At 42.4% G+C, this 16,291-nt stretch overlaps 1 protein-coding gene across 11 annotated transcripts in view; it reads right to left on the reverse strand.

The window, feature by feature from the left end:
- Positions 1 to 16,291, reverse strand: part of rgs19 (regulator of G protein signaling 19) — a 151,840-nt gene that overhangs the window by 100,139 nt on the left and 35,410 nt on the right. For 4 of the 11 annotated variants that reach the window (XM_060938022.1, XM_060938015.1, XM_060938016.1 and 1 more), the window contains exon 2: positions 3,692 to 3,869. The exons of 4 other annotated variants lie outside the window; for them this stretch is intronic. In XM_060938022.1, the coding sequence (XP_060794005.1) occupies positions 3,692 to 3,869 (178 nt within the window). Of the gene's footprint in view, positions 1 to 2,168; positions 2,196 to 3,178; positions 3,356 to 3,691; positions 3,870 to 14,892; positions 15,058 to 15,932; positions 16,068 to 16,291 lie in introns of those variants that run through there. 3 more of the 11 variants (XM_060938017.1, XM_060938018.1, XM_060938021.1) reach the window with 3 other exon arrangements.

A 16,291-nucleotide genomic window follows, 5' to 3' on the forward strand; every position in this document is an offset into this window, starting at 1 on the left:
TCGATTCCCTGGACCAGCAGGAATGGTTGAAGTGCCCTTGAGCAAGGCGTCTATCCCCCAACTGCTCCCCAGGCTACTCTGGGTATGTTGTATGTCGCTCTGGATAAGAGCGTCTGTTGAATGCATGTAGTGGAGTGAATGGTCATCTCCTATTACAGATGCTCAGTAAAAAACATAAAACTTTCAGACTACCACAAGTTCAGATTCATCGGATACAATAGTTTCCGTCACCCCTTTTTTATTCTCGTGCACGGAAGTTGAGCTTATAGTCAGCCGCCTCAGCTGAATGTGCAATTCCATTTTTCTGAAGTAAACTGAATACATGCAAGAACGTAAGTTGCACTCAGCCAGAAGTTACTGTAAACTGTAAGATGATTCTGATTAAAAATTAGTTTGTCAGCTTTATCTACCTCAGCAATTTTATCATTCAGCCAGTCAGGACTGTATTTACTAATGAGAGCCACTGAATAGATCAGAATAGACCAGGAACGACCATTTTCTTTCATTCATGCACCCTCAAGGATTTACACACAAGACATTTTTCTTTGCCTACATCACCAAAGTGCAGGTCACCATTACACAAAGACCCACAGTCAGCGCTCGTGTCACGCTAGCCTATATCACCTGAAAGCGTAGTGACACCCTCAGAGAACTATTCAAATGGACTCTGTGATCTATTCAAAACAGAATTAATCCTTCATAGCCTATGGGTTCCATGTGAAGTCTTTATTCTCTTCATACTAATACTAATTAATACTAATACCTATATTTCCCATTTGCTCACAAATGTCCCCTCACAAAAAGAAAAACTTTTTAGTAAACAAGCATTTATCTCTACAAGGCTACAAGGACTACTCATGTGGAGTTATTAAGTGGAACTAAGCTCTGTAAATAAATCCATATACAATAATATAATAATATCGCCATGGAAGAAGCAAACACGGAATGCAGGCAAACAAAACCTGATCTGCTCGCTCGTGCTGTTTGATGCGAGTTTTAGTTCACAATAGGAAAAGATTTTTAACAGACCATATCACAAAAGCATTTTAGAGAAGACATCCACAGCCTATAGTCCAGGGGTTCTCAATCTTTTCTACTGTATTCATACTTGTAACGAGTCGGGGCCCATTCAAAAAGATCCCCAATTATTTTGTCTCATCTATTCTATTAGAATCTAATAATCTACTGTCAAGTGTGTTAATGGGATGCAACATCACTCCCTGTTGCAGATGGGAGCCCAGGAATTAAATAAATGCAATAAAACAAACTGTTTTTAATTGCAGGTATTGTATTTAAAACTGTATGGATGTGCCAGAAGCCAAACCCTGCATGCAGGGCATTCTCAGTCAAAAGGGATTAATGATCCAAAAGTGGAGTCTGGTGCATTAACACAAGAACTTACTGCCATGTTTGTGTACAGCAAACAAGCAAGTTATTAAAACCAAGAAGTACACTCACAAGAAGTGGATATAGAAACCATTCAGTGGGATTAGATCCTTACACGCTAACAAAGAAGGATTTTTCCTCTGAAAGAAAAATTTACTAGCTAAATTTGACATTAATAAAATCAATGTTGATCCTATTGTAGCTGTAACTAAATACAAAAACAATAGTTATGCATCCTATTAATTAACTTAATGTGAAGATAATTAACAGATAATCAACAGATTTAAGTTTTTTTGTTTTTTTTTTTACTACAAGTTTTAGTATTGGCTGTAAACAAACCACAGCTGCTCGATTCTCAATCCTCCCTGCTCTTCTCTTCCAGCAGGCATCACAGATCCATATAATTTACACACAAATGTATTTATTTATTCCGCTCTCTCTCTCTGTTCATGTGTGTGTGCATGCGAGTGGGTTAAATGTGACAAAAATAAAGGCTTGTTCTTCTTAATTTACCCACAAATTTATTTATTCCACTTGAAAAGTATACGGTAAACCAGCTACCAGACTTGGGACCCTACGACATCCTGAACTATTTAGTATTTGGCTTCAAACTTGAAAAAAATTTTGCGGCCCATTAGATGGCGCGTCACTAGATGGCGGCCCAATGGTTGAGAAACACTGCTATAGAAGACTGAAAGTACTGAAGGTGATCAGGGAATATTTCACTGCTTACGCTTTACTGTTTAAAATTTGATTAAAGGGTCACGTTTCCAGGTACGCACCTGAACACACATCCTCAGGAACCAGTCGGGTGGCTGATGCACAGCACCACAGATATCTACAGAGTGCAGTTAACTTCTCTGAGGAAGGCATACGAGTGTGTCAATGCCTGCCATGCTTACTCATAAACCCCTCTCTGTATCACAACACAGACATGCAAACACACTTCACAGTAGTATACATTAGTCTGCCCCATCTGATGTTGAAATGAAACCCACGCCTGTTAAAACCACAATGCAATTATATAACTTTCTCTCCAAGTACTCAAGCATGTGCACGTGTCAAAGTTTTCAACATGAATAGAATGTGTCATTCCAGAAGTATTCTCAACTTGTACCCACCAGTCTGACACCCATGTAAGTGAATCCCAGTATAAACCATCACTTACACAGAGATGGGAGAAAGAAACACACATGATGCAATAAAACATAATGAATGCAGGCTGATCAAAGCCTATGTGATATGGGCAAGGTAAAAGTGCATATCCTGGACCAATTTCGTGTTTTTTTTTTTTATATGAAAGAATGTCCCTTTACACACTCATCCAGAAGGGTAATTTTGCACAAGGCCATCTGTCTACAGAAGAAAAAAATAAAATAACACGCGTCTGGAAAAATCCCAAAGGAGTCTGGAACCAGATTCGTGACGTCACGTGCGGATCCGCCAGCAGGCTGCGAGAGCTTGCATGGGTTCAGTGCACAGTCTGTGTAGACCAAGTTTAGCAGCTAGCGATTTTGCATTGAAATATGGAATTGTCGCCTGAGCTTCTAAACCCATGGATTCATGTATCAATGCTCATCTATCTATTCTTACATAAATCATATTTTTTCTAATTACTATTATGTATTTATATATTTCTTCATTTAGAAGAGCACTGACTACTGTAGGAGAAAGATTTCATAAGCTACACACATAGAATCGGCGAAGCAGGGTTGTATATACATTTAATGTGTTTGATAGGCCCCAAGATCTCAAGCCTTTAGAGTAGAGTATAGTCTCTCTTATTTCTTACCCTGTCAACAGTCAACTTGTGAACTGCCGATTTTCTTGGTCTTTTTCTCGGCTCTGCTTTGGTCCTCGCTTCCGGGTGCCTCGCACGAAGCGCTCCCATTTCTCTCTCATTGTCCGGTCTTTTGGGAAACGATGAGTACTAATCCCATCATGATTGGTGTTGCTACACCCTCCTACGATACATCTGTTAACCATTTTAATAATTACGTGATAACGTTGAAGACATTTGCAGCAAACCACCAGGTCGTTTTCTCATAAACAAACCAGCACTGACGTAGGATTCAGAAGGAGGCGTCCCGCACGTGACGTCACGAAAATCAGTGTTTGCCGGGAAATCCAAATATGGCAAGTTTTTTCAGAGGCGGACCAATTCGCCTCAAATGGCTTGATTTCAACTGAATTTTTCTCGTATTGCGCAAGGTAAAAAAAAATGCACAAAATGCAAAATGTGACAGATATTTGACCAAAGTTAAATAAAATAGGAGAATTACATTGATCTTGCGCCTGAATTTACCTGTGATATGCACTTTAAATCTTGTATAACAGAGATTTGGCCTCTGTACAGTTCACAGCAAAGCAAGCAAGAAACAGGCAGAGAAAGGAAGTGTTGTAACTGGCCTGATGTTGTAAGCGACACAAGGGCGTGTGTGAAACCTAGTGAGTCAGCGTTGTTGCTTCCTCTTTCTGCCACTCTGTAGACCAAAGCAAACGATAAGCACACAAGCTACATGAAGACACGTCCTCGATGCGACTTTTTTGTACCAGAATCGTCCTGATGATTTGGACAGCCTGTACATTTAGTGCAAGCTCTGTGCAATTTTACAAAATGCTAAGAAACAGAATCATGCCTTCTAAGGATGTCTGGTTTGCATTTTGTGTCACAAAAATCTGTGTCTAAATACGTGAAACAGTTAAAGGAATGCCATTTCAGCTTTTACCCTTTATCACTTTGAGGTTTTAGGTGCATAAATAATCATGATCATTGTCATTTTATCGTATGTGGTGAATCCTCTAATGGAGTCAAAGTGAAAGGGGGAAGTGCAGAATCCCACAGTGCATCATGCCAGTGTGATGTGCTGACTTCCTGTCTTACCCAACCCTAGAGTCCCTTTTCTTACAGCACAGGCCAGAAGTTGGAGATCGTAGGGGGTAAAAGGTTCAAGACCATGTGGGCATGAGAATACCAATGAAAATATCAAGTTCGGGGATGTAATGTGAAGTAAAAGTTATGCAATTTTTCCAGCAAACACAGCCGCTTCACCTTATATGGGTATAAGAGTGTGCAGAGTAAACAAATACACTAATACAGTTTTATTAAATTTGCTCCACATGAGGTTCTCAGTGGTGAACTCTTGGGGTCTCTGCCCCCTTTTGCCATGACGGCTTCGACTTGTTCACTACTTGCCTTCCTGTCCCCTTTTTTCACTGTATTTTGCAACGCTGCCATTTTTGGCCAAATAACTTCACACACGTTAGTGCCTCTGATTCACACACATTCAGTGCGTGAGACAGAGGAACTTACGTGTGTGAAGTTATTTAATTATGGCATATCTGAAAACCTTCCTGGCCCCCGAAAAGAACACGACTTCTTCCCGTGGCATCCCACAGCTATCTTGATGTTATTCTAGCCACCATCAGCTGTATCATTACTGGTGTCTCTTCATGTCTTCCTCTTGGACTTTTTATATTCATCTCTTAACACAGAGTTTCCATCATAAAAGCAGAAACTCTTCAAAAACAGCACCGTCATCCATGCCAACACAGAATGATACTGATAACAGCTGATTACAATATGGAGACTTGAAATGAGCCTCTGTGATGACCTAAGAATAGTAATTAAAACTACATTATCAGAACATAGTACAGAATACACAGTATAGAAGCAGATTATTTCTCGTCTGGCCTTTTCGTTTCTTAGTTGTAGTTGCTCAGAAGAAAAAAGTAAAACCCTATTAACTTTTGCAAAGTTTTTCATCTGTTATGTTATGTTATACACTTCACAGTAACGCGACCCAACTCGATCCGAGTATCTATCTCTGCAGCAGGGGCTTCAAAGTTTGGGAGAATAGCAGGGTACAAATAATTTACAGCAGGGTGCAAAATGGTAAAATGTCTGCCAGCGGCAGACATAATGCACGCAAAGCATGCAGGGATATATGAGGGATTCCACGCTTATGGGTACTGAAATGGGGACATGAACTTCATTCATTCATTCATTCATTCATTCATTATCTCTAGCCGCTTTATCCTTCTACAGGGTCGCAGGCAAGCTGGAGCCTATCCCAGCTGACTACGGGCGAAAGGCGGGGTACACCCTGGATAAGTCGCCAGGTCATCACAGGGCTGACACATAGACACAGACAACCATTCATACTCACATTCACACCTAAGGTCAATTTAGAGTCACCAGTTAACCTAACCTGCATGTCTTTGGACTGTGGGGGAAACCGGAGCACCCGGAGGAAACCCACGCGGACACGGGGAGAACATGCAAACTCCACACAGAAAGGCCCTCGCCGGCCCCGGGGCTCAAACCCAGGACCTTCTTGCTGTGAGGCGACAGCGCTAACCACTACACCACCGTGCCGCCGGGACATGAACTTATTTTTAAAAATTCACCTAAAACCATTTCTTTTTTTACCATCAGGTCACAAAACATGTAATCTTTAATGAATGATATGTTAAAAGATAACTTTAATTTTCTGAGATGTAATAAAAACATATTTATATGCCAAAGTCAGAACGTAACAGAAGTGTTGTGGACATGTATATTCTCAATTTTAACAATGTAGAATTACTTTTTGAAACATAGGAAGGTGATGTTTTAGCAAATATAATTAATAAACATGTGTAGTAGAATAAACATACACATTCTTTCAATAAGATTAACATGGTATATAGCTAGATTGTAATTAATTTGTAACAGACGCGAGATGGACAATCGTAACAGAAGTAATGTAACAGACATCATTTTGGAACTCATAGGCTTGACTTTGGCATATAAATATGTTTTTATTACATCTCAGAAAATTAAAGTTATCTTTTAACATATCATTCATTAAAGATTACATGTTTTGTGACCTGATGGTAAAAAAAGAAATGGTTTTAGGTGAATTTTTAAAAATAAGTTCATGTCCCCATTTCAGTACCCATAAGTATGGAATCACTCATATATATATATATATATATATATATATATATATATATATATATATATATATATACACACACACACACACACACACATAGAGATGCAAGTACGAATTTTTCATGGGGTGGGATGGTTTGGAACAGGCCATCTAAAATTGGGATAACATTTACCCGGGACGGGTATTTGAGGCGGGTCGTCTAGCTTAAGCTTGATTAGCGTTGTTACGCACGCCAGTGTTTCCCACAGAAATTTTGGAGACTATGGGGGAGGCACGGGGGTTGTTTAAAATGGAGTGATATGTTAAATATTAAGTTATTACTGAAAAACTATTGATTAAAAAAACAGACACTGAGAAATGGTCCTATAAACAACTTTACCAACATAAAAGATTACCAGGACTACAAAAATGCAGAAAAATAGGCTTTACTTATCCAAATGCACCTGTTGGTTCAAAAGTTAAAGTACAGAGAACCTCACAGCACAACATGAAGTTACCTTAAAATAGAATATAAATGCCTCAGCTTTCATGTAAGAAAAAAAAACTATTAATACTAGTACTGTGTGCAGGCAGTCTCTCCTGAAGACTAAATTAAACAATAATTATAAACTAATAAAATAAATGGCTCAGGCTTCATAGAAGAAAAAAAAAACAATTTGAACAGAATCTCACAGTATGATGCTGAAGCTGCCTAAACAATGGAAAATAAAATACCATTTTGGCAAAAATGTTGGCATCCATTAATTTCTTGTATTAAGTAAAAAAATATGTTGCCAGATACTGCTGACGTTTTACAGCCCAAAATATGTTCAAAACCCGCCAAAATGCACTTAAAACCGCCCAAATTGGGCGGGAAACCGCGCAATCTGGCAACACAGGCAGCAGTAATGGCTGCATTAATGTCGAGGATGTAAACACAGTTGACGCGGCAACGGACATACATGACATAGTGGATGTAATTTACGTTCACAACTTTTTTTGCTGTCAGAAATATTTAATATTAAATTTTGTGACTCGAATGACAATAGCCGGCGGCATAACAAGCCATAGCCGGCGATTTGCCGCCGGTGACCGGCTACTTTTGAGACCGCTGCTGCAGCCTCGCCCCAGCTCCAAATGGGCTGCGTATGGATTGGGTTAGTGTTGGGGACAGAGAAAGTACAATCAGCCTCTGCCAAGATGTGCTATCACATGTTAAAATGCAAGCCCCACATAATTGGAGCTGTGCCGCTTGTTTGGAGCTAGCTTCAGGCTGCAGAGTTATATGTCTTGCATGGTGTGGTTCACAGTAGAACAATTTTTACTCAGTGGCTGAATTAACAGGCAATCTTTTCTGAATCAGAAACACACAGATGTGTGGAAACACTAACGAAACACTACAAAGCCATCATATAACTGTCCTGCTTACTACACACAGTCACCTCAAGAGAAAATAAAAAGCCAGACTCTGACACCTTTAAACGTGTGTGGATGTGAGCGCAATAATCATCAGCTCACAGCCAAAACACTAACCAACATCTTGCAAACATGATGTGCAACAATCGAAAATTTGTTAAAAGACGACAGAAGAGGATCCCTTAGCCTGCGTTAATGCACTTCATTAGTACACTAGCTCACTGTACATTAGTACATTGCTTTAGCGAGCATTTTTTCACCTTGCCAACTAGGTTTCACTCAAAACATGGGACTGGGCAGTACACTGAAACCTTTACTTCCCTGCTGGGCTTGCCAATACATTTAAGATTCGTCCATCACCTGTACATTATACTATATCGCTTTTAATGAAGTCAAACTGAAGCTGACAGCAACGAAGAGCATGATCAAGATATAAAAGAGTGCAATAAGGATACGAGAGAAACAACACTACAGTCATAGAACATCAAATAAATGTTCATCCAAATCCTCATAAGACACTCACACCCACACATTCAACTTATTACTCCTTTGAGGAACTTAGTTTGGACACGCCTACTCATTCATAGGTTTTTTTAATTTTATTTTGATGATTTTCTACATTATAGAACAATACTAAGACATCAAAAGTATGAAATAACACATGGAACATACACTACCGTTCAAAAGTTTGGGGTCACCCAGACAATTTTGTGTTTTCCATGAAAAGTCACACTTTTATTTACCACCATAAGTTGTAAAATGAATAGAAAATATAGTCAAGATATTTTTCTGGCCATTTTGAGCGTTTAATCGACCCCACAAATGTGATGCTCCAGAAACTCAATCTGCTCAAAGGAAGGTCAGTTTTATAGCTTCTCTAAAGAGCTCAACTGTTTTCAGCTGTGCTAACATGATTGTACAAGGGTTTTCTAATCATCCATTAGCCTTCTGAGGCAATGAGCAAACACATTGTACCATTAGAACACTGGAGTGATAGTTGCTGGAAATGGGCCTCTATACACCTATGGAGATATTGCACCAAAAACCAGACATTTGCAGCTAGAATAGTCATTTACCACATTAGCAATGTATAGAGTGCATTTCTGATTAGTTTAAAGTGATCTTCATTGAAAAGAACAGTGCTTTTCTTTCAAAAATAAGGACATTTCAAAGTGACCCCAAACTTTTGAATGGTAGTGTATATGGAATTACAGTATGTAGTAAACAAAAAAAAGTGTTTAAACCCCCCCCCCCGAAAATGCTTCATATTTTAGATTCTTCTAAGTAGCCAGCGTTTACCTTGATGACACTTTGCACACGATTGGTATTATCTTAACCAGCTTCATGAGGTAGTCACCTGGAATGCTTTTCAATTAACAGCTGTGCCTTATCACTTAATGCATTTGTGATCATCTCATTCTCATCTCATTATCTCTAGCCGCTTTATCCTTCTACAGGGTCGCAGGCAAGCTGGAGCCTATCCCAGCTGACTACGGGCAAAAGGCGGGGTACACCCTGGACAAGTCGCCAGGTCATCACAGGGCTGACACATAGACACAGACAACCATTCACACTCACATTTACACCTACGGTCAATTTAGAGTCACCAGTTAACCTAACCTGCATGTCTTTGGACTGTGGGAGAAACCGGAGCACCCGGAGGAAACCCACGCGGACACGGGGAGAACATGCAAACTCCGCACAGAAAGGCCCTCGCCGGCCCCGGGGCTCGAACCCAGGACCTTCTTGCTGTGAGGCGACAGCGCTAACCACTACACCACTGTGCCGCCCCACTTGTGATCAACAAACAGTAAATAGTTACAGTGTTTCCCCTACCATTATATTGGGGGGCACCCCCCCAAAAAAAAGGACAGCCCCCCACACACACACACTTCATGTCAGAGTGCAGGCACTTATGGATGTAAACACAGAGGAGAGCGGGGAAGCAGACTGTCGATGAAGCCAAAATGATAGACAAGAATCGAGGTCAGGAAACAAGCAAGGGTCGGTCGATCAGCAAACAACATACAGGAGACGAGACAAAGAGCGTAAACGAAGGAAGGCTAGCAAAGGTCAGAAACTAGAAAGGCAGATAGAGAAATGCAAGGCTTGGTATGAACTGGGTAGATACAGAACGATACTTCGCGTTGGAGTGGAGTGTGAGAGTGGTTTATATAGGAGAGGGGCGAACTGAGGAAATGGGTGTCAACTGTACTTAATATTCAGGAGACAGAGGGCACTGTGAGTCTTGGGGATTGTAGTCTTGAATGTCCATGCTTGTAGTTCAAGTGTCGACAGCAGGTTTACTAACAGAGCCCGCCCCGAGGAGCTCCCTTTGGGAGCTGAATTTTTCCTAGGGCGCCCTCTACTTCGTGGTGCTGGTTTGTGTGGATGTTGAGCATGAAATTCTTGTTTGAGAAGAGGGTCTAGGACGTTCTTGGCAGAGACCCAGCTTTGTTCCTCAGGTCCATAGCCTTCCCAATCTACCAGGTACTCGACATGTCCTCTTCTGTGTCTTGAGTCGAGAATCTTATTTACCTGGTAGATGGGTTCTCCCTCTAGCAGGTGTTCAGGATGTTCCTGGACTGGAGTGTTCTCGGCCAGAGGGCCCAGGACCGCTGGTTTGAGGTTGGAGACGTGAAACGTGGGTGATAGTCTTCTGTGAGGGGGGAGTTCTAAGCGGTAGGAGACTTCATTAATGCGTTGCAAAATCTTGAATGGCTCGATGTATCATGGCTGAAGTTTTTTGCAGGTGTTGGGCTCTCTCAGGTTCTTTGTAGCCACCCATACTCTGTCGCCTCGGGAAAAGTCTGGGTTTTCTCCTCTATGTCTGTCTGCATATTCCTTATACTTCATGTTGATTGTTTCGAGGCCTTGGTGAACCTCTTCTCATATTGCCTGACTGCATGTAAACCATTTGTCTACCGCCTGTACCTGGCTTGGTGCATCGTCCCAAGGGAACAAGGGTGGTTGGTAGCCAAGTATGCACTGAAATGGTGTTAGCTGTGTAGTGGAGTGTCTGAGGGAGTTAGCTGTGTAGCGGAGTGTCTGAGGGAGCCTACTCGGCCCATGGGAGAAAATGTGCCCAGTCCCCCTGGTTGCACATGCAGAAGATTCTCAGGAAGCAACCGATCTCCTGGTTGGCTCTCTCAACTTGGCCATTGGACTGAGGGTGGTAACCTGATGTGAGACTTACAGCCACCCCTAACCTCTCCATAAAGCAGGTCCAGAAACGAGAAATTAATTGCAATCCTCTGTCGCTGACTATATCTTGTGGGATACCATAGTACCTGAACACATACTGAAAAATGAGTTCTGTTGTCTGACATGCTGTTGGGATGCCTGGTAGGGAGAAGAGTTTGAGAGCCTTCGAGAAGCAGTCCATGGTCACCATAATGGTGGTGTTCTCCTCAGAGGACGGGAGGTCCATGATGAAGTCAATGGCTATATAGGACCAGGGTCTCTGAGGAACAGGGAGGGGGCACAATTTGCCAGTGGGAGGGGCTCGAGGAACTTTGGCCTGAGCACAAGTGGAACAAGAGGCTATGAACTGGTTAATTTCTGTCAGCATGCTTTCCTACCAATACTTTTCTTTAACATAAGATGAGTGCGGTGGCTGCCAGGATGCCCTGTGGCGGGTGACGCATGGGCCCATGTGATGAGTCGCCCTCGAAACTGCTTGGGCACGTAGTGTAGATCAGGAGGGAGGTTATGGGGAAGATTTTGTGGGTGAGCCTTTCTTATTTCTCTGTCCAAGTCCCAGGTGATGGATTGCACGAAGCACTGAGTTGGGAGAATGGGATGGGTTACAGGATCTTGGTGCGTAGACCCGAAACTGTGAGATAGGGCATCAGCTTTGGTGTTCTTGGAACCGGGGTGGAATGAAATGGTGAAATTGAACCTTGTGAAGAATAATGCCCAACTGGCCTGATGATGGTTTCGTCTCTTGGCTTTCTTGAGGTATTCCAGGTTCTTATGGTTTGTGAGAATAACAAAAGGGTGAGTGGACCCCTCCAGCCAATGCCACCATCCTTCGAGAGCTGGCTTAATGGCCAGTAGTTCCCTGTAGCTGACGTCATAGTTCCTCTCTGCTGAAGAAAGTTTTTTCGAGAAGAAGGCTATTGGATGTAGTTTCTGTTTCTCACCAAACCGCTGGGATAGGACTGCCCCTACACCTGTGTCTGATGCATCCACTTCTACCGTAAACGGTTTGGTGGGGTCTGGATGATGGAGGATCGGAGCAGATGTGAAGGCTTGCTTGAGACGCTGAAAAGCTTCCTCGGCCTCGGGGTTCCACTGGAGGTGTTTTGGGCCTTTCTTTAGTAGCGTTGTTAAGGGGTTAGCAATAGTGCTGAAACCCCTGACTAATCAGCGATAGAAGTTAGCGAACCCCAAAAAACATTGAAGTTCCTTTACACAAGTGGGTGTGGGCCAGGAAGTAACTGCAGAGACCTTGGAGGAGTCCATGCTAACTCCTTCGGTGCTTATAATGTATCCTAGGAAAGAGATTTGAACGTGATTAAACTCGCATTTCTCAGCCTTGATGTAGAGGTGATTTTTGAGTAGATGCTTCAGGACGACTCTGACATGCTTCTTGTGATTCTCTTCATTTGTGAAGTAGATCAGGATGTCATCAATGTATGCGATAGCAAATCTGCCTAGCATGTCCCGTAGCACGTCGTTGATCAGGCATTGGAACACGCTGGGCGCTGAAGAAAGGCCATATGGCATCACCCGGTACTCAAAATGGCTGGCGGTTGTGCAAAAGGCAGTCTTCCATTCCTCACCTCTTTTGATCCTGATCAAGTTGTACGCACTTCTTAGATCCAACTTTGAAAATATCTTAGCTGATCAAAGTTGTTCTAGAGCCGCAGGAACTAGAGGAAGGGGATAAGGGTATTTTACTGATACCTGGTTCAACTCTCTATAATCAATACAGGGTCGGAGTCCACCGCCTCGTTTTTCCACAAAAAAGAACCCTGTGGAAGCAGGAAACTTGGACGTACTCCTCCATGGTGGCATGTTCTTTCTGGGAAAGGGGGTAGATGCACCCCCGTGGAGGTGACATGCCTGGCAGGAGATCAATAGCACAGTCATAGGGCCGATGTGGTGGTAGCCCACATGCCTTTCCCTTGCTAAAGACCTCCTGCAAATCCATGTAGCACGCCGGGATGTCCTCCAAGAAGTCAGGCTGAGGACTCTCAATTGTGGTGGAGGACAGCTTAACTTGTAGACAAGAGATGCAGTTAGTGAAACAAGTTGTAGACCACTGAAGAATTTCCTTGCTCTGCCATGAGATCAAGGGATCGTGAAGCTGTAGCCATGGATAGCCAAGAATAAGGTAGTGACTTACTGTATTTGTGACATATAGCGAGATTTGCTCCGAATGCAGAATGCCCACTTGGAGGTGAAGTGGTGTGGTCCATGAGGTGACGAGACCATCTCCTATGGTCCTCCGTCAATGGACCTAATGCTGAGTGCGCTTTGTAATGGGACCGTGGGCAAGTTGAGTTTCTGCATGATGGAACGGCTGATAAAGTTTCCTTCCGCCCCTGAATCAATGAAAGCACACAGGATGTGTGTGGAATCGGTCAACTTCAATAATACTGGGATTTTGAAAGACCTGGATGTAAATTTTCTCACCCGACTCACCGAGCATGTAGAACCTTCTGCTAAAGCTGCACGGGACGGACTAATGGGACAGTGGTTGAGCTGATGTTCAGAGCTCCTGCAGTAGAAGCACAACCCCTCATTCCTCCGTCACTCGTGCTCAGAACGTGACAGCCTGGTGCATGAAACCTCCATGGGAGAGCTGTCTTCAGTAGCCACGATAGGCTGAACGTCTTTCTGGATGGAAGGGCGGTGAGTCAACAGATGGTCGAGCCGGATGGCCAAATCGATCAGCAAGTCCAGCGTGTGTTGTTCAGGGATCGAAACGGGCGGTCGCCCACTCGCCAATGCGAGTTGGAAATGGTACGGGTGACTAGTGACAACATGTACTCGACCGAGTGGGCGACTGGCTCCCCACGCTATATATATCAAACTACTCACTGCCTCGATGGTTTCTATCAACAATTCTCGCCCATTTTAAGCAGAACTTGGTCTATTTTACCATTTTTTACGATAATTTCAATAGGTTTTGTAAGACATTTGTCAAGTTGGTATAGACGCGGGCGCCGCCATATTGTTTACGTGTGCAGTATACACCGCTACATGCAGCATGGCTGCGTGAAGTTTCGTTTCTTCCCGTTCATTTTCGTTGCTGCCCGTGAAGACAAATGTAACTTGAACCGCTATTGGTCAGATAGATTAGACCCCCGCGAAGTTTAAAAGTCCTTGGCTTGACATTTCTGACAGCTATCAAAACAAACGGATGTCGCTCAACAAGTATGATGAGCCAGAGCAGCCTGCAGGTAGGGTTGCCACCCATCTCATAAAATACGGAATCGTCCTTTATTTGGCAATTAAATCTTGTGTCCCGTATTGAACCGATACGGGACGCGATTTGTTCCGTATTTTCATAAATGTCCAATACACATGTCTGTCTCACACATATCAACACTAAATCTAACAATAATGAACAAAATAAAACAGGAAATACTACGTTGCGGGATCTACCCAGGACACAAACCCCTCCACTCTGTGTCACGCTCTGTGCGTCTGTGCCCGGCTGCCTGCGTAACTGCGTGTGGCGCTGTCACGGTTGCCTAGAGACGGACAACACACACCGGCGCTGCTCAAAAAACCCGGGCCTTTTAAAAATGTCTGCTGACATACATGTTTGTTGTGTTTTTGTTGTTGTTTGTTCTCTTTTTTCCTCTCTAAGGAAAAATGTCCCCAAGGTTCACAAAGAGAGTCCCTACACCAAGAACAGTTATGCACTTACATTTACAGTGATATTAAGTTCTCAGTATATTTAGATTATATTTTAAAAGTTTATTGTTGCCCACTTGTACATTATACATTTTACAGCACTGGCAATAAAGCATTTCAAGCTTTAAGTATGAGTAATTGCTTTCTTGATCACCCCTTTACTAAAAACACCTACAAAATAAAACATACCACTGCTGCGGGCACCCCACACCATGGGAGTCGTGCCCGTGGTGGTCATGGCCCCAAGGAGCCGTGGTGGGCGTCCCTTATTTTCATTTCTGAATGGTGGCAACCCTACCTGCAGATGATGAGAGGGAGTATGTGGCAGGAGATGTCGAGCCCCATGAGAGACAGAATGAGGAGGTGAAAGATGATGATGACGAGGAGGCGCAGCATGATGTGGTGTATGATGATGATGATGAGCTGGGTGATGGTTTCGAAGATTGTGATGATAATGAGATGACTGAGGAAGAAGTTTATAGACAGTTGAAACTGATCACTCATGTATAATATGGTTGTATTATATGAATAAATATATAAAATCGGCTTGAAATTAGTAATTATAAATATGGACCAGTGCTACTCCATTCGGACCAGTACCTCTGAGAGGCAAATGGACCAGTGCTCCCAAATTCCCGTTTCGATCCCTGATATATAGTATCAGCATGTGAAATGAATTGAAATTTGATTTGGCAAGCGAGGCTAAATGCTGAAAGCATCAGGCTCTTGGGCCACATGGAGACAGAGAGCTGAAAGTGGGAGGATTATAAAAACATCACTCTCATTTGGTCTGGATGGAGTGCTGTGACTATCATGTGTCAGTGGTAAGAAACCGATATCAGTCCTTGTTCTGGTATATACACTGTTTCCTCACAATAATCATACTACATCCCTGTCTTTCCTCCAAAATAAATAAACAAACAGATGAATAACCCTACTAAAAAGGCAGTTTCAACAATTATACTTTGCAATAGTCAGCACATAATGCTTACAGTCAATATTACAGTACTGATTCAAGATTAATGTTCTTCTTGTCCTATAATGTCTTTTGTTTTCACAGATGTAGACAAGGAAATGAGACATTCTTTACACATGTATGCACTGCATAAATATCCCCAGGGGTTACTGGTAAAACCCATATGAGAACGTGGCTTCTTCACAGTCCTAAATCTCAAACTAGATTAACTTTAGAAAGATTCATTTCTTTTCTCATTTGTTCTCGATATTACAAACTCAAGCTTGTCAAGTTGAAAGACGTGGCCAACACAAAATAACGAACCAGACGGAATTCAGCAATCAACATTCAATACCAAGAACAAGTAGATTTTTTTTTTTTACCATTTTTCAGCAACATGGACAACCAGAGAAAAATCCACCAGAGACAAGTTTTCCACGCCTTAAATCGCTCCCAGAGTCTTTTAACATGCAGTATCTCATGAAACAAATGCTCAGCCAAATTCACGTTCACATATCTGTAACTTGATTTCATTTAAGTCAGAAAAGGTTCTGAGGCAATCTGGAATTTTTGAAAGTGTGACAGAAAGAGGGTGACCAAATGATGCAATGTGAACTTCACAATGAAATGCAACACGCTAAATTTGGAAATGTCAAACGAAAGGCGAATCTCAGGTTGGCCTCGAGCTTCTCAGCCTCAAACCCAAGGAAACAAAGTCATTTCCTGTTCTGCATTTATGCAG

This window comes from Neoarius graeffei, chromosome 13, assembly GCF_027579695.1.
Source record: "Neoarius graeffei isolate fNeoGra1 chromosome 13, fNeoGra1.pri, whole genome shotgun sequence".
Taxonomy (NCBI): domain Eukaryota; kingdom Metazoa; phylum Chordata; class Actinopteri; order Siluriformes; family Ariidae; genus Neoarius; species Neoarius graeffei.